Source organism: Sceloporus occidentalis, unplaced genomic scaffold, assembly GCF_023333645.1.
Source record: "Sceloporus occidentalis isolate IW3139 unplaced genomic scaffold, rSceOcc1.0.p SCAF_11, whole genome shotgun sequence".
Classification (NCBI taxonomy): Eukaryota; Metazoa; Chordata; class Lepidosauria; order Squamata; family Phrynosomatidae; genus Sceloporus; species Sceloporus occidentalis.
In genome coordinates this window covers 1876996-1903696 of record NW_028316991.1, presented here as the reverse complement: position 1 = coordinate 1903696, position 26701 = coordinate 1876996, and the positions used below count along the sequence as shown (strand labels likewise).

The following is a 26701-nucleotide window of genomic DNA, read 5'->3' as shown; positions in this document are numbered from 1 at the left end:
TATTTATAATTTACTATGTTGTTAGTATGTTATTTTCAATAATATATTTAAGACATCTGTAAACTTTTTTTTTTTGCAGTTCATTAAATTAGGGATGCACCGATATAATTTTTATGAGACCGAGTACAAGTACCGATACTTTTTGTCAAGTACTCACTGATACCAATTACCGATGCTTTTTTAAAAAAAAACTTATGATTGAGAAATATTTGTTTTTTGTTTTTATTTGCCCCCTAGTTATGCACATCCGCCCCAAGGCTTGCCACTCTGCCCCCAAAAATGCCTTACACCCCCCTATATGCCACTCTGCCTCCCTTATATGCCTTATACCCTGCTATATGCCACTCTGCCCCATGATATGCCTTTTAACCCCCTATATGCCACTCTGCCTCCAGAAATTAAAGGGGCTGGCGTGCATGCACCGCACCGCCCAATGGCCGTGCCTCAGCTCTTCGTCCCACCCCTTTTAAGACGTGGCACGAAGTGCTAAGGAACGGTCATTGGGCGGCGCGGTGCGTGCACGCCAGCCCCTTTACTTTCATTAGGTGGCTGGAGGAGGCGTCTTTCAATCCCTGTGTCCTAATGAAAGTCATTAAAGATTGAAACGTTGACCCTAATGGAGCATCATTGCATTATTTAAAAAGACCTGAGTGCTGGTAACTACGTGTGTGTGTGTGTGTGTGTGTGTGTGTGTATGTATGTATATATATATGTATATGTGTATATATATATATATATATATATATTATACAGTACTTAAATTAATTATAGTATACAAGAAATTGAAACAATAACAAACGAAATGTAAGTCAGGCACCTTTTTTTCCCTTAAGCAACAGAGCATAAACTGTTTACTTTATTGAGAGATTGGTAGATAAGTGAACCAGACTCCCAGCAGGAATGGTAGAGGCTAATACAGTGAGGCAATTTAGAAATGCATAGGATAGCCATATGGCTATCCTAAATCTGAGATGAGACCAAAGACTGATTAAGGTCTGAGTCTCTAGAGCAGAAAAACAGACAGCAGACAGAGCAGACTTCCTGAAGTGTTTCTTATCTGCCATCAGATTTATGTTTCTAACTTCTATGTTTGGTGTAAAGCAAGCGCAATTTCATTTATTCCACTTCAGTATCAGTCTGTTGCCATGTAACTGCTGTGAGTTTATCTTGGAAGATTCCACGTGAGCAAAGATGCAAAAAAAAAAAAAATGACTGCATACCACCCAAACGTCCCTGTTTAGGAGGAACAGTCCTTCTTCTTTTTTTTTTTTTTAAATACACTCTGGGTATGAGTGTATCACAGTTCTAGAATTCACAATATGAGATCTAGAGAATAAATAAAATATAAATATATAGAATAGTTAGATCAGCTGGAATTGTGTTTTTATCAGACTTATGCATTCAGATTTGTACAATTTGCAAATGTAATGAAATTTGCATATATTGTCAGTTCGTACAAACCTCTGAAAACGAGGCAGAACACCTGAAACAAATGTAAACAAAGCATAACATCTCCGTTTTCATTTGAAATGTATGGACTCATTCATTCCCAGTCTCTCACACTCTCAATCACTCTCACTCTGAATCTTCCCCTACCTTCTCCCCCTTCTGCTTCCATGCCTTTCAGCTCTGCTTCTTCTCTAGCATCTTCTTCATCTTCTTGCTTCTGCAGCTCTGAGGAGATAACCCCCCCAGAGTGGCGCAGCTTCTGCTGACATCCTCTCCCCAATTGGAGGATTGGGGAGAGGGTGCGCCCAAAAGCTCTGCCATTTTTCCCAAAGATGGCAAAAATGGCAGAGCTACTGGTGACTTCCTCTCCCCGATCGGAGGATGTCACTGGAAGCACCACCAGTTTTGCAAAAGTTCATCGGGAGGTTATGTCTACAGGCATGTGGAAGAAGATGAAGAGGATGCTAGAGAAGAAGCAGAGCTGCGAGACGTGGCAGTGGTCAGCAAAGAAGGTAGGCAGGCATTCAGAGAGCGTGAGAGAGTGAATGAGAATGGGAGTGAATGTGGGTGTCGGGCATCAAATTTCTTTAAAAAGGACCCCCTGATTTTCGTCTGACACAAACTGACAAGAACCGGAATTATTTGTCCAAGAATGAATGGGCCACAAACGAACTGAAAAATGTGTCTAAAATGTTTTTGACCCATTTGCTCAAGTCTAGTGTTTATAAATATATAGGGGTTATGTCTTACTCGTTTACATAGACAGTTATCCCAAAGCCACATAAAAGCATCAATAAAGTAATGCCCCGCAGCCACGCAAGTAGCTACTCTCTCTAAAACCAAAATTTCTTATTTCAAATGTTAGGAGGTATGTGATTGGGGTGCCTTGGATGCTGTGTAGAATATATTGTGTGTGTGTGTGTGTGTGTAGTTTTAACCCCTTAATGACAAAGCCCGTACATGTACGGGCTCAAAATGCATTGTTTTCAATGGTTTTAGGGACTGCCCATTGTCCTTAAGGGGTTAATGATTTTATAGATAGCTATCAGATGTATATTTTATTCAATTGAAGTGCCTAAGTTCAAGCTAGGATATCTAAAAATTCTGGCTTGTTTGTGGCCCTTGGGAACTTACGTTGTGCAGCTTTGCTTCAGTAATATTATAAATTCAAATTTTTTTGCATTATATATGTAATTTTTATGCTTTTGACTTTTATAGATTTTCTCTCTTATTACTGGACCAAGGAGAGTATTTCTTTGAACAACATTTGGCATATCATATATGCAAAGAAACTGGACTCTCAGAAAGGTAAGAATTTATACAGAGTATAAGCAAAAAAATTGCTTTACAAATAATTTTTTTTCTGGAATTGTGATTTTTAAATGGAATTTTTTGTATTCTCTAGAAAAATTTATGGCTCCCTTAAGATATGTTCGAAATCACTTATTTTTGAACCAGATGACATCACAATACCAATATTTAAGGTATGTTCTCACTCTGTTTTCAGGGTGTTTTTATTTTTTATTTTTTTTCTCTGAAAATAATATTTTTATGCTGGTTACGAGAGGTGTCGAGTACATTATTACATGAGATAGAAATCCTTCGCTGTATTTTGGGTATTACAGATAGCCTTGCGGGACTGTGCAAAAATAGAAGAAGTGGAAGAAGGAGAAGATGGATTATTATTTGCAAGGTATAAACTATTTTTTTTATTTTTTTTTAATACTTGTGTAAAGATGTAGTTTTGTATAGTAAACAAGAATATAAACTTTCATTTTTTTTTTTTTTGCAGTCATACACAACGGAGAATCTCTGTACTTTTCAATCAGGTAAGGCTTTTATACCACACTGAGCTTTACCACCTACATTTTCCTTCTTCATCTTCATACTTTTTTTTTTGAATATTTTATGACCAATGTAGTTCATTTTTATGATTGTTTTTTGAATGTATTTATTGTTTTTTGGTGTTTGTTTTGTTTTTTTTGGCAATATGCCAGATTCCTGTTGACAAAGCACAGTGAATTTGTAAGTGTGAATTGTGCCAGGTTTTGTAGATATCTACCTCATTCATATATAAACCTATATCTGGTTTGTTCCCTTTCCGTATTGATATATTCGTTTCCTTGACATTTAGCGCTCTATTGCACAATTGACCCAAACCTTGCATAGATAAAAGAAACTAAGCCTAACAGACGTATTCTACGGTATTATTATACATTGCAATGGTTAACATTTGATGCAGATATTCATTGGCCCTTAACCAAACTACACAATGTATTTCTCTCTGTTCCTGATGATTTTTATAACAAAGAAGTGCATGTTTTGATCATGGATCTAGATAAAGCAGGCACGTATCGAATACTATTGAGTAACACCCAAGCCTTTATGCTTGCATACAGTTATTTGCAGTGGTCGTTCAGTTGCCATATAATCAAATCAAACCGGTGTTTTGCCTGCTTTGATTTAAAATGTGCATTTGTACATAACTTTTTTTTCTGATTGTCATCAGGTGTACCTGATTAAAGAGCAAAACATAGTTGCACCTTACCAGATTCAGCGTGTAAGTATTGGTTTGCATTATTCCTATGAAAATTGTCTTTTAAGCCCTGAAACGTTTATCAACCCTACCAACTGGTCAAGTGTTTACACAAACACTACATGTTGCAATTTCTTACCATTGTCAGGTGATTTTTGGCACTGGCAATAGCTTTTAGTTTGAAGTACTATAAGATTTGCGTTTATGTCGGTGTGTTGTTAATGATGTTTGACTCGCCAACCAACAAAATGCATGGTTGACGAAATCATTAGGAAAAAAAAATGAAAGGAGAGATATCTGCGACCTTAAGTTAGATAAGCGGAAATGTGCCTGTACAGTGGCACGAGGAGGTTATTTCAAATAGTACGCTGTAGGAGAGGCGATCTAAGAGGCTTGATGAGCAGAGAGGTGGTGTTTTGTTAAATGAGGAGTCCAACATTAATACAGAAACAGAACATGTGCTAACTTCTTTCATATTTAACAATTATTGATAGAGGTAGTGTTATAGACAACATATTAAATAGCGGGGCAGACACCATTTTTATTATTAATGTTGCTGTTCACCATTAACCCAACCCATGTATTGTGTCTTGTTCATCACACGTTACTCCCCATACTTCTGATATTCATCTATGACCACAGATACATAACCCAACGGAAGCTTCACTTGAAAGTTTATCATACATTTTTTTTTTTTATATATATATATATATATATATATTTATTTTTTTTAATTATTATTATTTTTTTATTATTATTATTTTGTTTCTTTTATCAGAGGTGATAAAAAAAGTATAAGCCACCCCAAAACTAGGATCATTGAACATGAAGTGCCAAGAAATGAGCATTATTTAGTATTTTCCATGCAGGTGCACAATAACAACAGTTTGTTGTATATGTAGTTGCATGTGTTTTATGTTTAAAACACTCTGCCTATTACTTCCTGTTTTTTCTTAAACCACACTTTTACAAAATATCAAACACAAGGTTTCAACAGCTGTGCCATTTACTTCCTTTTCTGACATAATGAAACCTTTAAAAAAGTAAACACGGAATATCAGTATGGCTCATTATTAATATTACTAAGGTAATTAAGTGATCCCAGCTGTGGTAGCAAACACTATACATGAATTGCTTTGCGTAAAACCAGATATTGTATTTTTTTTATTATTATGGAAATGTTGCAGTCATTACAGTGTTTAAAGTTCAAAGAATATTTAAAGGGCCCTTTACACTTAAGCATTTCTTGATATAATTTAGTTGTATAGAAGCAGAAGATTGTTAGATCACGTCTCTTGCTCTGATATCCACTCTAAAACCAACGGTCATCTGTAAATGTATGATATAAAACAAAGGCTATTAGACTATTAGACTAGCATTAAGCTATTTGGTAAATCCTCTCTTTGCTATCCTCTATTTGCCCAACCTATAACCCCATTAATGTAATGGCAGTCCCTTCAGTATTGTCTTGAAGTAGCTTAAAAAAACGTCTGTCTGCAGATGTCAAAACTGTCCCATGGCAGTGCTGTGACAAAGTGTGATGTCATCAACAGAGGACACTTGTGGCAAAGGCCCATTTATTCTACGATAGCCAAGCCCAAATTGACCAAAATATCAAGATTTTCTCCACAAGAAAAAGTAACAAAACCTTATTACCCAATACAATCTCTGCTGTAGTCTGTCCATGTCCTGTTAAAGGTGTTATCAGCGTCTCATTTGCCCGGATTTTTTTTTTTTTTTGCATTAAAACAAGAAGCGCCAGAACAAAGCTGGTTAAAGTTGAGCATAATGAAAGAACTGGCTTTCTAATGGGTTTTTTTCTTCCCTCTTACTATTCAAAAATCTCTAGGGTGAAAATAACTTTACCTTTCAGTTGGAAGGTTCCAGGAAAGTTGATGATGTTGTGCAAACCTTGCATCAGGTATGGAGATTTCACGAGGACTCGCGAGACCTTTTTCATCATTGTGTGTTTAGTTCACTGCCAAATAACATTTAAATATGTGGATGGCTACCCGCTCTGGTGTTCTGTGTATATAATAGTAAATTCATCAGTGAACTTGGCTGGGACTCCCCCCCCCCCCCCCCCCCCCCTTTGTGGATCCTGTAAGTGTTAAGCTATGTGCATGAGCTGGCTTTTTAAAAGCTAAACCCCTGAGTTTTGACAGAGTCACAATCGTAGGTGCTTGTTTCACCCAAACTCCCCCTTAACTAACTATTCATCTAAAATTGTTTCCTTCCTATTCCTTTGTTGGGACGCTTGTGACATAAATGCAGGAACTGATAGTTTTCAGTTTCTATAGCAAAAACCTATCTTAAGTTTATGAAATTCACAAAGGGGGTAGTGGTTGAGCTTCAGCAATATAAAATAGAAAAAAGAAAAGCAGAGTGTTAAAAAATCTTAAGTTTATGTATTTATTTTAAAATGAAACCTTCAGACAAATTTAATAAGTCAATTAAGCTTTTTTTTTATTATTTTTTTTTGAAAATGTGATAATGTATTGTTTTGTGGGACAGCTCAGCAGGACTTGTAGCACTAATTTGTAGCTTTTGTATGTGAAAGTTTTTCGTTTAATTTCAGTGTAACAATAATAATTGATCTAGTTACATTCCGGCATGAGATTAAAATAATGTATTGCACTTTTATTTTATATATTTATATATTTTTTTCTTCCGTAGCTTCAAAGAGCTTCGAGACTTGACAAGCTTGGAGATCAGACTGCCATGGTAATAATTAATATCTCCTGTAGCCTAAAATCATCACCAAATTTTTAAATAAAGTGTTGAGTATAATGGGAAACGAGGAGAACATATGAGGGACATTGGACCGGATTAAAGTACATCTTTCTCTACAAAATGAGTTTGCATTAAGGAAACTTTTGTTTAAAGTTTTACGCTACGAAGAACAGTCACCGCTGTACTAGAAAGCATATAGCTGCGCAAGTGTAACTAAGCAATTATTTACTTTCTCCCTTGGCACGTATACTTCAAGTAGTTGTCATTATTTCCAGGCATGCTGTCTGTTGAAATTTATTTTACATAATAAATATAGAAGACGCTTGGGCCGCTGGCTTAACTTCTTCTTCAGATCCTCCCCCTTTAAATGTTTTTTTTATTCCTTTCTTTAAACTTATGTTTAATTAAATTATTTTTCTACCAAGGCATATTTGTTGCATTTTCAGTTCTCTTTAGACTTTAGTTGAAGCTAGTGTTTTCCAAAGGATTTTTTTAACACAAAAAGTGTTGGTGAGAAAATAACTTGTTTTTCTTCTCTCCCCCCTCCCCCCCTTCACTTTAGATAACAGCTATTCTGCAGTCACGTTTGGCACGGACATCGTTTGATAAGAACAGGTATATATGATTTCTGTATTGCTGGTGGGTTGTACAATACAGAATAGGATAGAGATGTGCAGCTTCGGTTAGCAATAGAGTAGACCCAGAATTAGTGCAGGAGTTAGATTATGGAGTAGTCAATGCACTTGTCAGTCGGTTACGGTAAAATAACAAAGATGGGTCAAACGTGGAAGATCAACAAATTAAAAACCAGACTAACCAGGACTAGCGCTTATGGGGATTGCTGATTATTATTAATATTATTATTAAGTGTTAAATGGAGGCAATGGGCAATGACTACTTTTTTTTAGATTCCGTATTGGGCCTGGATACTGATATTTTTCCTTTCTTAAGGCAACAAGTTCCTATACCCACAAATGTGCTCATTAAATGCTATATCACAGTCTATCAAGGGAATATGATCTGTTTGTGACGAAGGCCCTAGCTAACTGAAATAGTGTTTGTGCATAATCATATTAACCTAATTAATAGTGTTTGATTACTAACTGAAACCTTACCACGCATTTATTTTCATTTTCTTGTCATTGTTACCATCCTTTTAAAATGTGGTGTTAAACTTAGGCATTAGGTCAATGGGCTTTGACTTAAGTTTGTACAGCATAGAAAAACATATATATATTGCATACATATTTCGATGTTTTAAAAGCGGAACTGTAAAATATTCCTTATGGTTTAGTGATTTCTATGTAATCTTTAGTAGGTGGGGGAATTTATCCACGTAACCCTCAAGCATTTTTAAAAGAAGACTCCTCTACGTACTTTAAGGGAAGTCGACCTTCTAGTTTAGATGTTGTGCTCAACACTTGGTATTTCATCTACCGTAGTTTATAAGTTTTCCACGACTACTTCCATCTTCGTGTCTCCCACATAAAAGTAACTTAACCGCTATATGTAAGCCAACGGATCAGTCTTAAAGGGGGGAACTATTGCCTTCACAGCTTTTCGCAAATAAATTAAATTAATGTGCTACAATTCCTTTTGTATGTCAATCAGTGTAATTGTTGAGATTTTGAGAATCTAACAAATTCACGTTATCAAAGGTTGAGATCAACCGCAAACCAGCATTGTCCAACTTCCTGTCCTTAAGTTCTTTACTATGTTCTTTCCCCACTTATCGTTACAAAGACTGCCTTTACCTTAGCGACTTAACAATATGGTGGATATGACTTAATGGTGAGGAGTAACAGGACAGATCTTTAGAACATTGTTATTAGTATTATCTTTTATTTATATAGCGCCGACAATCTACGCAGCACTTAATACAATACATATAGTCAAGGGGTCTGACAAGACGAGAATTGACAGACTAAGACAAACCGATACATTAGGTGGAGAGAGCCCTGCTTGCAAGCTTACAATCTTGAGAACATGACATTAAGATGACTACACACACATAGTGTTATAAATTTATTTGTTTTGATCTGCAAGTACAATTCTATAGCTTATTTAATATATGGAACTGTAAAATGTCAGATTTTGGAAAAATAACAGACTAGCTTTATGCATCTTTTTTTCAAGCTCACCATTTTTATTGAGCTCTTCTTCGGTAAGCCATGAGCACCATCCGAAAGCTTCCTCAATCTAGATTGCAGGCAGGGCTCTCTTCTTCTAGTGTACCACTTTATCATAGCCTGTCAGTTCTAGTTTTGTCATACTATTAAATATTTGTATTGTTGGTGATATATTAATAACACATAATAATAATAATTCAAGGTTGAGACTTTCTACTGGGTTGAGGTATACAGCTGTGGTAGGCAGTGTTAGAATTTAGTCTGTATTTACCATAGAAATAATTTTCCCAAATTCTCTCTAGCTGCTGAACTTTGTGTACCTACGGTTTCAGGTAAGATAGGGTAGTTTTAGTGAAAACACAGATTATTGTATTAGATGTGTGTGATGTCAGAACGTGACTTTGACGGTTTTGTGCGTAGTTGTGAATGCGCTCTAATATTAAACCTTTCATTGTGAAATATCTTCCAGTTTTCGAAACATGTCTGAAATATCGAACATGGAATGCGAAGCAGAAATGGTGACGCCGCTCGTCACCAATCCAGGACACGTTTGCATCACTGATAAATGCCTGTATTTCCAGCCTTTAAATGGTTACCCAGTAAGCAAATACTTTTATCACTTTTATTATTCCTCTAAGCTTTTTTTTTCCCCTCATTACTGGTTTCAGTTTTCAACGTATAGGAAATCGAAATATCTAGCTTTGTTATTTTGTAAACGTAATAAAATTGAATTCTCTTTTCATGTGTTATTTCATTAGGACGTGGTTAACGATCTTGAAATATAGAACAATTTTCTGTCTTAAGTTTGTTTTGTGACGTTGTTGGAGCGGGGGTGCTAGAAATTCAACACAGGCAGTCGGATTTGCATGAGGCTTCAATGTTCCAATGTGACGGAAGTAGTCAAAGTATTAAAATCTGTTTCTGCAAGTAAAGCCTATACATTAGCAGAAAATTAAGACCTGACAAATGAAGTTACCACTTTAAAAAACAAAAACAAAAAAGAAACATCTGACCTATTTATTATACAACATAAATTTCAAGTCACTTTTGATATTTACCATTCTTTACTGTTGGCTCTGTTCCAGCGGTTAGGGTGACATAACTATGTGTTAAAATGCATGCAAGTCTTAAAAGATAAATCCATATGTTTATTTTTTTTTTGTTTTTTTTTTTATTCTTGCCAGTATTTTAATTGATGTGCATGTTTTGTATTCTCTTTACGTGCAAAATTAACATCTTTCTTTTCTTTTCTGCAGAAGCCGGTAGTTTTCATTAGTCTAACAGATATCCGACGGATTTATAAAAGAAGACATATGCTGATGCCTATGGTAAAATAGGTCTTTTTTTATAATAGAATTATACAAATTTTACTCACATGCAGGTGTCGATCTGGCATCTAAAGTTTTTTGTTTGTTTTTTTGACGTAGGAACACTAGAATTTCACACAAGAATTAGACAACTGAAATAGCATGTGTAGGGAACTGTATTTGGGGCTGTAGTAGCAAATTTGACAAAATATTTTACTTTTTCCCAAATTGATCTATTGTACAATTCTATGTGCTTAGTGTGTGTATAATATAAATATATATATAATTATTTAGATAAAAAAATAAACAACTTATGTCTGTCGGAAACCAACATTTATGTTTACACCACTGGAGCAGCCAACTCTTTTTCAGGATCTGCATGATTATTACTTCCTTTTATGTGATGTCTAAACTCGTTAGGTTGCTGACTGTTGTTGATTGGTTCAAGCAGCCTTTGTAAGGATTGGATTAGATATGCTAGTTGTGCCACATTGTGATGCAGGACTCTGTTGCACTGGGGTGAACTTTTAAACAACACCTCAAGAAGGATTACACCAATTCAACATCCAAAGGTTATTACAGAGCCCCCCTGATAGAAACATAGAATTTAATAGCAGATGAGAACCATGTAGAGACGCGGCCCTTAATCGGTCCTTGGTTTTGTCTTGGATCCAGGATATGCTTACCCCTATCCCATGTATGTTTAAATTCTCATGCTATATCTGTAACACCTACACTGTACCTTCCTTACATTGCAGCTAAACCTCTGATCTTCCAGTTTTAGATTATGGCCTCTTGTTCTAACATTTCTCCTCTGAAAAAAAATTTCGGCCCAATTCCCATGGACGAAAGTTTAATTCCTGTGTGGTTGAGCATTATCGATTTTGTTTCTTTTTATTAGGGTTTGGAAGTGTTTTGCACTGAAAATGACTTGTGCTCAGACATTTATCTGAAATTTTATAATCCCAAAGATCGCGATGGACTTTACTACTACATTGCAGCTTATCTAGGTTTGTATATACCCAATAGAAACAGGATTGCTCTTAGCTTTATGCCTATCCCATGCATGTTTAAATATCCTTATTGTATTTGAATCTAACACTTCTGATGGGAGTCTGTTCCATTTATGTACCACCCCCTTAATACAAATAGCAAACGTTTTTGGTTTTTTTTAGTGGGGGAAAAAAAGTAAATCTCTGCTTAAAATGCAATTCAGTAATTTTACTAATATTGTTCACACGCAAAGAAATGTGTACAGCATTTTCCAGTGGATTATTCTTAAGTCTTGTCTGTTTCCTGCCTCATCACCTATTCACGTTAAGAGAAATGATTGCACGTCTTCTAAAAATGTGACGCAGTTCTTTTCTTTACCTACAGAGAATCATTTAACTGAGCAAACAGCAGAAAACTACATGCTGCAATGGCAGAGAGGCTACATCTCGAATTACCAGTATCTCCTGCACCTCAATAACCTGGCAGATCGAAGCTGCAATGACCTCTCTCAGTATCCTATATTTCCTTGGATCCTAGCAGACTACACTAGCCCTGAACTGGGTACGGACCTACATTTTACTGCCCCTATGTTTTACTGGGTGGGTGGGTGAATGAATGGATGGTGTATACGCGTGTGTATGTATGTGTGTATATATAGAATTATGTTGCGGATCAAGTCTCAAAAAATGGTGGTTGAGTAGGCAGACACTGAATGGAACAATCACAGAAGTATGGCTGTCATTTCTTATGTTCTTTCTGGTGATGTAACTAACTAGCATATGATTATTTCAAAATTATCTATAGCTACCTCTGCTTTATATCACACGTTCTGGATTTTGATCAATCTTTGAACACTGAATGATGGTGTTTATATTTCTAGTGCAGTAAATCACATGTTTTAGGTTTTTAATTGACTTGATGCCATACATACAGTTTTGTAGGGCTGCAACTAACGATTATTTTAATAATCGATTAGTTGGCCGATTATTTTTTCGATTAATCGATTAATAGGATAAAAAAAACCAATATGCAAATTTTTAGTTTATTTAAAATAATTTAATGAACTGGATGTTAAAAAACAACTTAAAATTTACTTTAACATTCTTATTTTGTTATGATGTAATAAAAAAACAATATTTTCAAAGTACAAAAACCCAAACACAATATTTATGAAACAAAATAACCCCAAACATTCTGAAAAGAGGTGGACTATTACTGTTCAAGAAACTCTGCCCCAGCCCTGGCACTTTGCACCCAGCACTTTGCCCCACCCCTGGCACCCGGCACTTTGCACCCAGCCCTGGCACTTTGCACCCAGCACTTTGCCCCAGCCCTGGCACTTTGCACCCAGCACTTTGCACCCAGCCCTGGCACTTTGCACCCAGAACTTTGCACCCAGCCCTGGCACTTTGCACCCAGCCCTGGCACTTTGCACCCAGCCCTGGCACTTTGCACCCAGCACTTTGCACCCAGCCCTGGCACTTTGCACCCAGCACTTTGCACTGTGCCCCTGCACCCAGTCTCCAACTCTGCCCTGCACCCAGCCCTGCCCCCACACTCACACCCTGCCCCCACTCTGCCCTGCCCCCACACTCACACCCTGCCCCCACTCTGCCCTGCACCCACACTCACACCCTGCCCCCACTCTGCCCTGCACCCACACTCACACCCTGCCCCCACCCTGCCCTGCACCCACACTCACACCCTGCCCCCACCCTGCCCTGCATCCACACCCCCACTCTGCCCTGCACCCAGTCTCCCACTCTGCCCTGCACCCAGTCTCCTGCCCTGCCCCCACACTCACACACTGCCCTGCATCCCCACCCCCACTCTGCCCTGCACTCAGTCTCCTACCCTGGCCTGCCCCCCCCCCCACTCTGCCCTGCATCCCCTGAAACCCCACCCCCACCCCCGCGAACCGCTCTGTGCGAACGGAGCCACTCGCACAGAGCGAATCGCACAGACATGAAGAATACTTACCTCCGGAACGCGTCACATCCGTCACGCAACTAAAAGAAGGCGGAGAGTGCAGAGCGTGTAGCGGAAGCGGGGAACGCTCGCGGAGGTAAGTAAAAGGAGCCAACAACGAATCGATCACTCGATTAATCGATAACGGAAATCGTCGACAACGATTCCCGTTATCGATTATCGATTTTATCGATTCGTTGTTTCAGCCCTACAGTTTTGGTTTTTTTAGTTTTTTTTTTTTTTTTACTTATGTATTTTGCACTAAAGTACCTTTTCCTTCTTAAAGATTTAACTGCTGCTAAAACTTTCCGGGATCTTAGTAAACCAGTGGGAGCATTGAATAAGGAAAGACTTGAAAGGTTAATGGTATGTATTGTGCTGATGGTTTTTATGGTTACATTTAACCTCTCTCCATATATTTATTATAGGTATATTGTTGTAATTAAACTTTCAGGATTACATCAAGTGAAGCATAGCTGGCAAACAAGTGGTATGGAATTGTAGGTGGGCTTGTTAATGAAGAGATGTATCTTGTATTGGTCCCAGATCAGAAAGCATCTGAATAAGAAAACTTGGAAGTCTTCAATGCATGGTGAATAGACTCCTGAATGTTATGATTGCTGCATGATTAGAAAATATAGGAAGAATAAGGTGCAAAAAGGATATTCTCCTAAAAATGCCATCTGCTTTTTAGTTTTTTTATTGTCGTGTAACTTTGGTAATGAAGCATGAACTTGGCATAAAGCTTCTGTTATGTGATATATTGTATGTGTATTACAGATGCGTTACCATGAAATGCCAGAACCAAAATTTATTTATGGAAGCCACTACTCCTCTCCGGGCTACGTTCTGTTCTATTTGGTCAGAGTTGGTAAGGTTTTGTTCTTCAGGGGTTTTGTTTTAGTCTTTTTTTTTATTTTTTATTTTATGAATGTTACCAGTGACATTTGATCCATGGAAATCAGAGTCCCAGAAACTCCTCCTTGTGATAAGAAGATAAATTTCGATGTCCATGCTTCTTTTCCTTTAGTGCCTTTGAATTATTTTAACAAGAAAAACTTCACCAAACTTCACACATTATATAATAACATCCAAAAGCTCTGCACTCCGTGTAACGGACAAAACTAACACAGCACAAGAGGACTCCTGACAAGTCCTATCAATGAGTGTTGATTGATTGCTTCTCGGCCTTTTGGCTAAGATCAAATGTAGTACCCCAATGGCCTGGGGGGGAAACACCGATCCTCTGGCCTTATGGCTGGGAAAGCATGGCGCCCGAGGTGCTGATTTGCCCCAGCACACATATGCTGGAGTCACCATGTGCAGCTTGCACGCCTCTGCACATGGTGAGCGCACGGTCACACTAGGCAGTTCTCTATGCACGTCCTTTCCCTTTACCCATCAGGGCTTGGGTTTGTGACTTTATTTTTGAACCCGGTCGGGCCATGAATGGCCGACCCCTATATAATTTATATTATCACAATGTGTAACACGTGTGCCTATTAATTTGGTTTGGATTTTCACGGTTCCTTTGACCCACTGCGAGGCCACGATCACCTTTTAGATTTCGTTTTTGATACCATGTTTTGGATCACTGTTTTTCTTTTTTGAGGCAGTGAAGCCTAAAGGGGGTTACTCCCTTGCGGGAGTGCCCTGAAGGCAAAAGGGGTCTCACCCTTCGGGGTGAGAGTCGAAGATCCGGCCCCCCCAGTATCGTATTCTGGGCTTCTGTTGCCTCTTTGGCACAGAAGAGCACCCAAGGAGCACGCACCTCGGGCTCCAATAAAAAAAAATACTACACCTTAACCCCTAAACCTGTTCACCCCACGACCTCTAAACTTGATTTGCTGCCTCCACCAAGTTCTATTTAAGGTTTTAAAAATACCTGAGGCGGCTTCTGTAACCCCCTGAACTGCTCAAACTATAACACAATTTAGTAAAACCTGGCAGCAAACTCCCGCCTGATATTTTAATATCTCATGTGCTGTTATGGCACCATGGAGGTTAGTAACTCTTGGGTAATCGTACCCACCATGTTGTGGGAAGGTATCAAACACCCCCAACCTACCTGATAACTAGGTGACCTATCCTTATTTCTCAGGCCCTGCTAAATTCCCTCCTGCCATTCTGAGGGGCACACGGCCAACACAGAGAACATCTTCATGTAATGATTCTACTATGGAAATGTAACCATATTTCTCAAATCATAATTCTGAAGATGCTCGGGGCTGCGCCCCCTGTGTGACCCCAGTGCCTGGTCCCCTGTAAGAGTTTATGGCCCCCAGGACTGGACATCTGGTATCCTTTGAAGATGTCCTACTTAGGTGCTGTTCCTGCTCCATTGATTTTATGATAGGAACTTCAGATAACATTTATGGCAGGATGTGGCCTAAGAAAAACTAATGTTTCTCCTTCATGCACGATGCCTGGTTAACCCTTTAACATCAGCATTTTGTATGACACTCGGCATTTAAATATCTGCCGCATTTGTTCAGCAGCCTTGGTGCAGTGAGGTCAATAGCTATGAGTCCAAAATAGTCACACACTCGCAGAACTTTGCAAATAAATTGATAGGTTCGAGTCCCGTTGGGAGAAAGGCACTATATAAGTACCAGTACATTCTGTGTCTTTTGTCTATGCCTCCATTATAACCAGGAGGAATGCATTTCTGACAATCAATCCGTCAATGATTTATTCCATTGTTGCCATTGTTGAAACCTATGAGATTACACAGCTCCGGTGGTTAAAATGAAAGAATAAGGTGGCTAGGGTTAACAGTATTTGGCATACAGTTAAAAAGTTTGGGCTATTGTTTGGATACACCAAAATAGTGCTTGCGCTCATTTTATAGTGAATAAAATATTAATAATTTTATGGGGTTTTTGGTGTATTATTTGAATATCCACTGCTATTTTCTTTGCAGCTCCAGAATACATGCTCTGTATCCAAAATGGGAAGTTTGACTATGCAGATAGGATGTTCAACAGGTTGGCTACAAATCTGATTTGTTTTAATAAGAACGTGATCCTAATAATGTTAGTATTGCATATACTTTATCTTCTGTGTTTCGGTTTAGTATTGCAGAAACCTGGAAGAACTGCCTAGAAGGGGTAACTGACTTTAAGGAGGTAATTTGCAATTTTTTTATTTTATTTTTTAAGTATGCCACACATACTTCCATTTGTACGGTCACAGCTATAATTTGTTTTTATCGTTTGTTTACAGTTAATTCCAGAGTTTTATGGAAATGATTGGAGCTTCCTACTTAACAGCATGAACCTTGAAATGGGGAAGAGACAAGGAGGGAAATTAGTTGATGATATTGAGCTGCCTCCTTGGGCATCCGGTCAGTAAACGTACATTGTGAACATAAAACAGATATGAGCATATTTAAGTTAAAAAAAAAAAAAAAAAAAAAAATCACTAATAAAGTCATTTAGTGTACTGGGAAGTGGAAAGGCAAGGTCTTTCATCTTGTTACCTTATAACTTATGACTTTGCATCACATTTCTTTTAATACTAAAATAGTTGGGTTTTTTTCTTCTTCTTTAGGTGTCACTAACTCCCAAAGATTTTATTTTTTTTAAATCTTGTTAGATCCTGAAGACTTCCTGCAGAAAAACAGAGAAGCGTTAGAAAGTCAGTACGTATCGGACCATCTTCATGAATGGATTGACTTGATATTTGGCTGTAAGCAGAGGGGCTGTGAAGCAGTGGCTGCTCATAATGGTAAGGCAAACGTAGCGTTTATAAAGCCACGCCAATGGCTACCTCGGCTTACAGATCACTAAAATGTAGATTAGATTTTGTTGTCAAAACAAAAGATCCTGATTTATCATCCACGTGACCAAACTATACGTGGTAATCTGGATTTTAAGAGATTGTTTAATGATATGTCATACCTTCTATATAGCGTCTGTTGTGCTGTATGTACCGTATTGGCTCGAATATAGGCCGCACTTTTTTCCTATATTCGGGGTCTAGCGCCCGACGCCCGGGACGTGCAGTCAGCAGGGTTAGGATACAGTGCAGGGGACCTGTATCCTACTCTCGGATGTGCTCAGACAGCCTCCCCTGCCAGCACTTCCCACCTCCGCTGCCGGCACATCTGCACGATGTGCTTTAACAATCTCCCTTGCCGGGAATTCCCTCTGGGAGGCAGTTTATGCTCGCATCGCCGCTGCCGGTGAACGTCTGCGCGCGCAATCTTCCTTGCCGGTACTTCCCACAGGGGGAGAGCCGGCACGGGAGATTGTCTAAGCGCATCGCGCAGACATTTACCGGCAGCGGCGATGTGCATAAATAGCCCCCGCTGCCGGCACATCTGCACGATGTGCTTTAACAATCTCCCTTGCCGGGAATTCCCTCTGGGGGAGTCCCGGCAAGGGAGATTGTTAAAGCACATCGTGCAGACGTGCCGGCAGCGGAGGTTGTTAACGCTTGCATCGCCGCAGTCAGTGAACGTCTGCGCGATGTACGCTAACTATCTTCCTTGCCGGCACTTCCCACAGTGGAAGTGCCAGCACCAGAAGTTGAGTACGCGTACTGCGTAGCTGTCCCCCGCCGGCCCTGCAAGACCCCGGGGAGTCTGCACCGGTAAGTCTAGGGGGGGGGGGGGGGGGTGTCACGGTCAGGACTACTTGCCAAGCCGTGACTGTGTGGAGGGCGTGGGCATGAAGGGGTTAATAGCACCAGGCCTCTGGATTTACTAACTTCACCCCTTAACAAGGCATAAGTTACACCAAATTAACCCCCAAATCCTGCCTGTATCCCCCCAGGTAGTCTGCCACCACTCACGATTTTGATACCGGATTCGTGAGAAATCCGAATTAGAACCTCTATCTCTATATATATATCAACCCACCCCGGGCAACCAATATATATATATATATATATATATATATATATATATATATCTCCTGTAGAACTTAATAACAATATGGTAACGTGTTATCCTCTCTTAGGGTTTGTGGATATCGATACTAGAGCCCAAAGACAGACTTGGATTATGAATATTTTAATAACAAAAAGACAAAGATTACACAGTGCCAAAATTACAAAAACAAGACATACAAAATAAAAGTAAAACAGCAAACAGTTCTTAAAAACAATGGGACTTAAACACAGGACCCTCACTCACGAGTTTCTCCAATAAGTAGGCCTGTGGGAACTCCTTAAGTCCAGATGGTTTCTTACGATGTTGTTCCGATCAGAGTATATCATGGAGTTCTGCTTTGAGGTCGCTGCATTGTCCCTAAATCAGACTTTTGCAAGCAAACGCCCCTCTGACCACATGACTGATTATATGACCCCATCCCCAAGAATCGGGTCCCATCTTTGATGTGAGAATTAGTTATGGTGGGGTAAAGGTGATGGAAACCCCTCCACTTAAGATAACTCAGGGTCCTTATCTGTTAGGCCATGAATCACCACAGGGGTCCTTTGGGAAGATGACACCTCTAGCCAGAACAGATACAGAGGGCATGCACAAAAACACATTTACATCAACCTCAGATTAACTCATTGAATGCCTAAACAAAGAAACGAACCACCTCTGCTGGGTTACCCTTCCATGCATCCACTACGTTATATGAGTTAATCATGACAGGGGGGACCTCTTGGGGGCAGAGTGGCACCATATCTCGGGGGGGGGGGCACATCTCAGGGGGGATAGAGTGGCAACATATCTCGGGGGGGCAGAGTGGCAGCATATCTCGCAGGGGCAGAGTGGCAGCATATGTAAGTGGTTTTTTTTTTTTTACTAAGAATTTTTTTTCTTTAAAAAAGCACCTAACTTTTAGGGTGCGGCCTATATCCGAGCCAATACGGTATTTTTGGTTTATCCTGAACCAAGTATTTAAGACTTTGTGTATAGTGCCTGCGTTTGTAATTTTATTAATTGTTGTTTAATGGCTCGAAGATGCTTCTCCATAAATGTGATTTCCAGTATCTGATCTTCATAGCAAGGCATTGATAATTGACTTTGCTAATCTGCATGATATAATATGAATTTGCATTTTTATTCACTTTCATAAATATATTCATATTTTCATTAAGTGGCATTGTCCTCCTTTTTGCAAACACTTTTCTAATGCAGAATAATTTTGCCTTTAGCATTGTTTATTATTTATGTAATGTAGATACTGATATCTTTTGTTCCTTACACCCTTTTTGTACTTGAATAGGAATAAGATGGTATATATTACCGTATTATATTACCGTATTTCTCCATGTATAAGATGCACCTTAATTTTGGGGCCGGAAATTGGGGGGAATGTATTACATAGGTATTGAACTCAAGTTTTATTTAGAATAAAAATCATACTCATCCTTGTCACTCCCATCCATTAACTGCCCCTAAATTGACCCCACCTCCCCTAACTTTCAGTAGCCCAAATATTTATTTATTTTTTTTTTTTTTTACTTACTGTTAGATGAGTTGCTTAGCCATGTGGATGCTATAAGGAAAGGGGCGGGGCCAATCATCAGTGTGACTGCAGGGAGGGACTGGGAAGTAGTAACTGCAATCTACAACCACTGTATAAGACGCACGTTTTTAGACCCCAAATTTTTCTAAAAAGGGTGCGTCTTATACATGGGGAAATACGGTAATCTGTTAATATATTTTTTAGTTTTAATGTTTTAGGAATATTGACTTTGTTTATTATTGGACTAGAGGAAATGAAACCTGAAGAGGGTAAGTTTGCCGTAGAGTTGTGTTTCAGCTCCTTGACTTCACTATACATCATGGAGGTCCAACCCCAATGAGCGTTTGCCGCAGGGAACTCTTGGCTGAACCTAAAAAATGTATAGTTTAAATAAGAGCTCCAAGTCTGCTCATCCAATGAATTGTAAATTATGTAGATCAGCCATTTTACCCCAAGGAATCTACAAGTCTCTGCCCTCCATAATGTATAATGAAGTTGGAGAGTTTTAACTACAGCTCTACTGCAAACTCTACCTTTAATGAATGAACCCCTTTAAATGCCACTTTGTAAATGACTGATGGCCAATGAGATCTGTTACACGCAGTTTGGGGAAATCAGTATTTTATTTTTAATAAAATGACCTTTGTGTGCCTGTATATTTTTACTGAGATAATCTTTTTTACTATTCCATATGTTTTAGTGTTTCATCCAGTAACTTATGAAGGTGAAGTTGACTTAAACAGGTATATCAGTGGTTTGTTTGTGTTTTTTAACTTTGTAGTATTATTTATTTACAACCTTTTTGTTTTAAAGTTCAGCCATTATACATACTTTCTTGTATTATTATTTTTCATTTAGCATTGAGGAGCCGGATCAGAAAATCGCTATGTTAACTCAAATTTTGGAATTTGGCCAAACTCCAAAGCAACTTTTCACTAAACCTCATCCGAAAAGAATTTGTACAATAACTAGGAGTGTTTCTCGTTCATCCAGTCAAAATATGTCCATAGTAGAATCCCCAGGTAAGTAGACGTTACTAAAACAGGCGCTACCATCTTTTAGTGTGTGTGTGTGTATTAAGTTTTTACTTAGATAATGTGTTTTAATTGTGTGTTGACCCAATCTACAGCGATCTTAAAATATTCTGCAACAAACATGCCTGGAAAACTAATTTTGTAATGAACCATGAAGACTGTATGATTACATCTGTCTCTTCTTAGTAATGTAGCTAAGTACCTTTTTATTATAGTGATTTAAAATAGTTAAGACATTTTTTTTATTTATTATTTCTTGCAGTTTCCATCACAGAAGAATTATTTGAGGATCTGATGGAAGAAAGTAAATCTTTTTCTTGGAGCAACATTACTAAATTGAAGAAAGAAAACGGACATAAAATTCACAAAGAGTAAGTTAAAACCTCCTTTAACATGTTTATGTAAATGTTTAATTAACCAGAAACCTGCACAGTTTCCTGTAGATGGCAATGAAGTATTTTTTTTTGTCATTAAACAGTCCACAGAAAGGGATAAACTCTTTTCATGCTGTCGTCAGTGGGTTTTAGTTACTATTATGCTCCAAGTAACCTTAACCCCTTAAGGACAATGGGCAGTTCCTAAACCCATTGAAAACAATGCATTTGGAGCCTGTACATGTACGGGCTTTGTCATTAAGGGGTTAAGTTCTGGTCTGATGTGCATGAAATGCCATAAACAACGTTGATTTCTTAATTTGATAAAATTTATTGGAAACTGTTGTTGTTGGTTCAATTCAGTCTTTGGTTTTTTTTACTTTACTGAGGGGGTGGTAGATAAATGGAACACCATCCCATCAGAAGTGGCTGATATAGTAAGGAGTTTTAAACATGCATGTGATGGACATAAAGCTATCCTGAATCTGAGACAAGATTAAGGACTGATTTAAGAGCAGAGGAAAAATGGACAGACTAGATGGACCAAACGGTGCTTATCTGCCATGATATTATGTTTCTATACCTGATCTACCACAGCTCTCCATTTTCCTAATCCTGATCCTTAAAGTCCTGTGCATTCTTCCTTTTACCTCGTGTGGCTTACAGCAATTCATGTCCTACTATATAGTATTCGAGTATCGATTGTCACTCTGTAAATCTTGATTATTTTCTCTTTTATCTTTTAAAATAAGACATAGAACACGGTTATTCCTCAAGTTCTCCAAATGATTACATGTATGTTTGAACACTTCCTTCAGTTCAGTGGTTTATACATAGAAAGCCCACAGGATCCCTTACTCATTTGTATTCTGCGTATGGTGACTGTAGTGTTAATCTCCAATGCTCTTCATTTTTTATTTTATTTTTTATTTATTTATTTTTTATACTTGAAAATAGGACAGAAGTTTATATCTATTGATAGATTACTAGCAGGTTTACTCAAGTGGAATAGACGCTAGAGAAGCCTAATATGCACGTGATGTACAATGTATGCTGGTAGAGGGACTGCTGCCACACACAGCCTCGTCAAACATGAAAGCGTATTAAATACTTAGTATTTTAATATGCATTTTTGTGGCGAATGCTGAATGCAGTTGAGGTTCAGCTATCAGTTGGATTAAAGTACATATGAGGGTTGGAGTGTACCTTGAAACAAACAACTGATTGCCCATTACTACAAAATTTGTACAATTATAGTTCTAGGAACAGTGTCACGACTCTGATGCAATATTGTTGTCAATTTCCTTATGTAGTAAGCAAATATCTAAAACTATTTTTGGCCACTTTGAAATGTTTTGAAATTGTCTTCTCGTTTTATACAGGTCTATTACTGGGATTACTGTGACTTCCGATGGATCTTCCGTATTCACAACATCTCAAGGTTAGTCTTTAGCCGTTGTGATAGTTAATGTGATGACTGTGAGTGTTAAAATGTCCTTAATGTTTTAGAAGCATAGAACCCTTTCACTGTGATAGGTTTCTAAATCACCAGTGAAACAGCATTGTGTTAATTTTATACACAAACCATTTCTTTTATGGTGATTTGTAAATTACTTCGCAGACTCCACACTGAAAATGTTCTCTACAAGTCAGAAGTCTCTTCAAAGAAGCGTTTCGTTCTCAAACATGGTAAGAATCTGATTTGTGTGCATGATAAAGCATGTGAAAACGAAGTAAAACTAATGCATTATACCTACGTAGTGTGTGACCGCAGTGTGAGAACTATATTTACACAGTCAGTGTGCTTGCCAACCACTGTTTCACCTACTAAGCAGCAATAAAGGAGAGGTTCCTTAACTGGATTTTGATGACATCATGGCGATTTTAAAGCTATTGTAAAATCTTTACAGACTGTCATAAACAAATCAATCTTTTGCTTGTGATAGTTAGTAGTTAGAAGTCTTGCCTAGCGAGAGAGAGATAGAGGGCTAGACGCACACATGAATAAAGGCGCAGCATTAACCATGGAGGAGCGGGGCATTCAGAGTGAGACACACAGCAGAGGCCAAATACACGGATGAAACGCTCAGAATGTGAACATGGCGTGAAAGTTATGAAGTCAGTGACACATTTACTTTCGGTGCGGTGATTGCGATGAGTTCACAGCATTGTCTTGAACTTAAGGTATTTGATTTTTTATTATTTATTTTTTTACTAGGCTTTGTCATCCTGTGTCCTCCTGCCTGGAGATACAACTGTCATGTGCTCTTCCTGGGACAACAATGTGTGCGTATTGAACACCATTTTAACTAATCTGGACTTTTACAAACTGAGAACAAAAATAGATGATCCTTTTCACATGACAGATTATCCGGTTTTATAGCAACACAGCCCACAAAGTCCTTACTTTTAAACAGAACTATGAAATCAAAAGGCACCAACCTTCAATATATTAAAAAAAAAAAACCCAAAACAAAAACTTCAGTGTAACACTATTAAGCCCTGTAAAAAGAAATCTGCATGTAGGTTTAAATAAAAATTAAATATTTAAATTAGCGAATTAATCTGTATTAATCCAAATTTTTTTATTTTTTTTTTTTACATAAATTGGCTGATTTAATTTTTTCCTCCTAGTTATTTTTATTCTGTTGCGTTTGGAAGAAGACGAGACACATTAATGGGACATGATGATGCTGTGAGTAAGATCCACTGGAGTAACAATAGGCTATGCACGGCTTCCTGGGACTCTACAGTAAAGGTTTGTATGGTTTGCCCCTTTCTCAACGTGAAAGTACCTAGGTTTTCACACCCTGTTTTTATTACATTTATCCTTAATATACTGCCACCCACTGATATTATGCATTAATACTAGACTTTGCACATGGATCAAACATTATTCAGGCAGATTTTTCGTTTAGTTAGTCCATTTGTTTTTTAAAATTTCGATTTTCGATTGGGACAGATTTCGTTGTCGCTCACTCTCTCCCTACCTTCTTTGTATCTCCAAAGCTGTTTCTTCTCCTCCTTCCTCGTTTTCTTTGTGTTCCCTGCTTCTTCTTTCTGTCTTCGTTACTCTGGCATCCTCGAGCGACTTACGCGTCAGGGCAGTTCAAACGAAATATTTTTCTTCTGTGAAAAAGACTCTCTTGTCTCTTCCTATCTGCTAAGACGACGTCTGATACAATTTGCTGTGAGCAAATCCTGGAACTTCTGGCCAATGCTGCTCATTGTCTTTACAAATATCTACGTCTTTTGTCCTTTTTTTAACACAAAGTGAAAGTTACTTCTAGTCTGCTTTACATTTAATTCCATACTTTTGTAGATATTGTATTTGTACTCTGAAGGTAATACTTCTTTTCATAAAGTTAAATCAAGGCTTTATGTTTATTTTGTTAGGTGTGGAGCTGTGTCCCTGACAATGTATGTGGAACAAAGAGGAACGATTTTGAAATGCTTGCTGAATTAGAACATGATGCCGGTGTAAGTTCTGGTGGTTCTTGTGTTATTTTCTTGCCGTTTCACTCCTGAATAATATTACTAATTAAAATTATAACATAAATTGTAGATGTGTACAGAAAAATAATCTTATTTTTCACATTGCAATAGATATCGCTTTTAAGTAGAGCCCAAGTTGATTGTCTTGACATTGTGTGTTTAGGACATATATCCGCTGTGATATATGTATATATATATTTACAGGATAAGTATGTTTGATTTTATATATATATATATATATATATATATATATATATATATATATATATATATATTACACACACACGTTGATTTTTTTCCCACGCATTTTGTCACATCATCAATTCACACATTCCAAAGCTGCCCCAAAAAGTTTATTTGTCGAAAGCAGGTACCCTCGGATATCACAAAAGTCATTCTAAAGCCATTTCTCCAAAAATGTATGTTATGTTTCATACGCTCTTTGCAATGTGCCTTATGTAGATAATGGGCGATAATACCTGCTTGGATCTCCTTAAGTGGGCACTATAACCATTTTTGTTAATGGATCTTTTTTCTTGTTTTCATCTATAGGTAAGCACAATCACGGTGAGCTCTGACGGTTCCCTTCTAGTGTCTGGGACAAAGGAGGGCCATATGAGCATATGGGACATTCCAACAGCTACTTTGCTCCATCAGCTTCCTTGCCACAGCGGAACGATGCATGATATAGCATTCAGTCCTGGTAGGTTGGGAATTCTCGCTCGAAATTCACTGTGTTTTAGAGTTGACTTCAGATTCTTTACCCATTTGTGCAGAGTTTTGCAAATTATTCATAGGAATGGTAACACCATGGGTATGTCATTTAAACGGTTGTTTGGTTGTACAATGGAGATACGAGGACCTACTATCAGTAGATGTTGATGATATAGCAGTTCAGTAGCTAAAGGAGACACACATTGCCACCTGTGACTTGTGGAGGAAGTATTTTTGGCATGAATGTGTAGTTGAGCTCAATACATCGGTCCCTTTTTAGTAAGTGTAATTCTATCAAGGATTTGTTTGGATTCTAGCAAGGACTTGAGCTTTCCGGATGTTAAAGTTGGGAATTCCAACTTTCAATTTAACTGATTAATACAGGAGTAAATATTTTAATGAGACCCTGTTGTGCAAGGAATATGTGCCTGCAGCTACAAAATACTTGCCCTCGTCTTTCAGACAATAGACACGTTCTTTCTACTGGAGAAGATGGATGCTTGAAAGTGGTTGATGTTCAAACTGGAATGTTGCTGTCCTCTCTGCCCTCAGGGGAAGAGCAAAGGTAACATGTTCATGGAAATATGTGCTTTTATTTGTCTAGTTATTCTGTCAGCTTTCCATTCATACGTACACATTCCAAAGTGGTGTAACAGCAAATGACATCATAGTGATATCATTTGTGTGAATATTAATCTTTGGGGTTGGCCACTATGATATTCTGCAATACAGTGCCTGCGACTTTAGGGACACTCAAAAACCATATATATCTTATATATAAAACTATAACCTATTCTGTTGTATGCAGGTGTTTCTGTTGGAATGGACATACAGTTCTGTCTGGAAATGACGCTGGTGAGATATTGGTTTGGGACCTACTTGGAGGGCGAGTTCTTGAAAGGATGCCAGGACATTCAGGTACTTGAACCAATGCCCCCTATAAATATTTTGTCAAGCGTAGCTTTGCACAGCAACATAAGTATATGATGAGCTTATGAACTTAATGTCATTTCTATAAACTGTTAACGGAGGGAAATGATAATGAGGGGTGTACAGCAACAGGCTGTTTGAAGTCCTGATGTCTACCAATATCCCCGCTGATAGACCACATGAATATTGAAAACAAAAGACGACGTTTGTGAGGCCACCTTCATTATCTTTCACCTTTGGTCTCTGGAACTAAATATCTGCTTGCAGCACGCCGCTCAGTGATATCACATTACTACACCTCTCTGATATGCGATCTTGGAAATAATCTAGAAAAGTAGTTAGTAGTAAAAACATATATTTGAGTAATTGCTTTGAGTACTCTCCCTGCTTGGGTTTCGGAATTCAGTCTATGGTGGTGGTTCTCAGGTGTTCTGCAGTATTTTTGTGTGCGTAGGATGTCATTTAATAAATATTGTGTTGTTCATTCAGGTATATATTTTTTTTCACCCCTCATAGATGCGGTAACGTGTATTTGGATGAATAAACCATGCAACACTATGATTACAGGATCTGCAGACAGACAAATTTTATTCTGGAAATTACTATACTGA

At 38.1% G+C, this 26701-nt stretch overlaps 2 protein-coding genes and 1 pseudogene across 2 annotated transcripts in view; all 3 read left to right on the top strand.

Moving 5' to 3' along the window:
- Window positions 1-16906, top strand: part of LOC149305426 (protein FAN-like) — a 20270-nt gene extending 3364 nt beyond the window's left edge. The window contains exons 3-20 of the mRNA XM_089477503.1: window positions 1888-1961; window positions 2694-2757; window positions 2855-2933; window positions 3075-3142; window positions 3242-3278; window positions 3959-4009; window positions 5835-5906; window positions 7281-7333; window positions 9317-9446; window positions 10104-10175; window positions 11056-11164; window positions 11532-11708; window positions 13402-13481; window positions 13896-13986; window positions 16039-16102; window positions 16192-16243; window positions 16341-16461; window positions 16713-16906. Of these exons, the coding sequence (XP_089333629.1) occupies window positions 1888-1961; window positions 2694-2757; window positions 2855-2933; window positions 3075-3142; window positions 3242-3278; window positions 3959-4009; window positions 5835-5906; window positions 7281-7333; window positions 9317-9446; window positions 10104-10175; window positions 11056-11164; window positions 11532-11708; window positions 13402-13481; window positions 13896-13986; window positions 16039-16102; window positions 16192-16243; window positions 16341-16461; window positions 16713-16906 (1588 nt within the window). The remainder of the gene's footprint in view (window positions 1-1887; window positions 1962-2693; window positions 2758-2854; window positions 2934-3074; window positions 3143-3241; window positions 3279-3958; window positions 4010-5834; window positions 5907-7280; window positions 7334-9316; window positions 9447-10103; window positions 10176-11055; window positions 11165-11531; window positions 11709-13401; window positions 13482-13895; window positions 13987-16038; window positions 16103-16191; window positions 16244-16340; window positions 16462-16712) is intronic.
- On the top strand, window positions 3264-26701 carry LOC149305425 (protein FAN-like). Its single transcript, XM_089477249.1, has 28 exons — window positions 3264-3278; window positions 3959-4009; window positions 5835-5906; window positions 6662-6709; window positions 7281-7333; window positions 9317-9446; window positions 10104-10175; window positions 11056-11164; window positions 11532-11708; window positions 13402-13481; window positions 13896-13986; window positions 16039-16102; window positions 16192-16243; window positions 16341-16471; window positions 16556-16566; window positions 16713-16844; window positions 20244-20286; window positions 20402-20565; window positions 20852-20948; window positions 22334-22392; window positions 22573-22640; window positions 23170-23237; window positions 23586-23709; window positions 24348-24431; window positions 24999-25149; window positions 25623-25725; window positions 25969-26078; window positions 26607-26701. The coding sequence occupies exons 18-28, from the start codon at window positions 20430-20432 to the stop codon at window positions 26699-26701; spliced, it is 1095 nt and encodes a 364-aa protein (XP_089333375.1). The 5' UTR covers window positions 3264-3278; window positions 3959-4009; window positions 5835-5906; window positions 6662-6709; window positions 7281-7333; window positions 9317-9446; window positions 10104-10175; window positions 11056-11164; window positions 11532-11708; window positions 13402-13481; window positions 13896-13986; window positions 16039-16102; window positions 16192-16243; window positions 16341-16471; window positions 16556-16566; window positions 16713-16844; window positions 20244-20286; window positions 20402-20429.
- Window positions 14292-14472, top strand: LOC149305427 (U2 spliceosomal RNA; annotated as a pseudogene).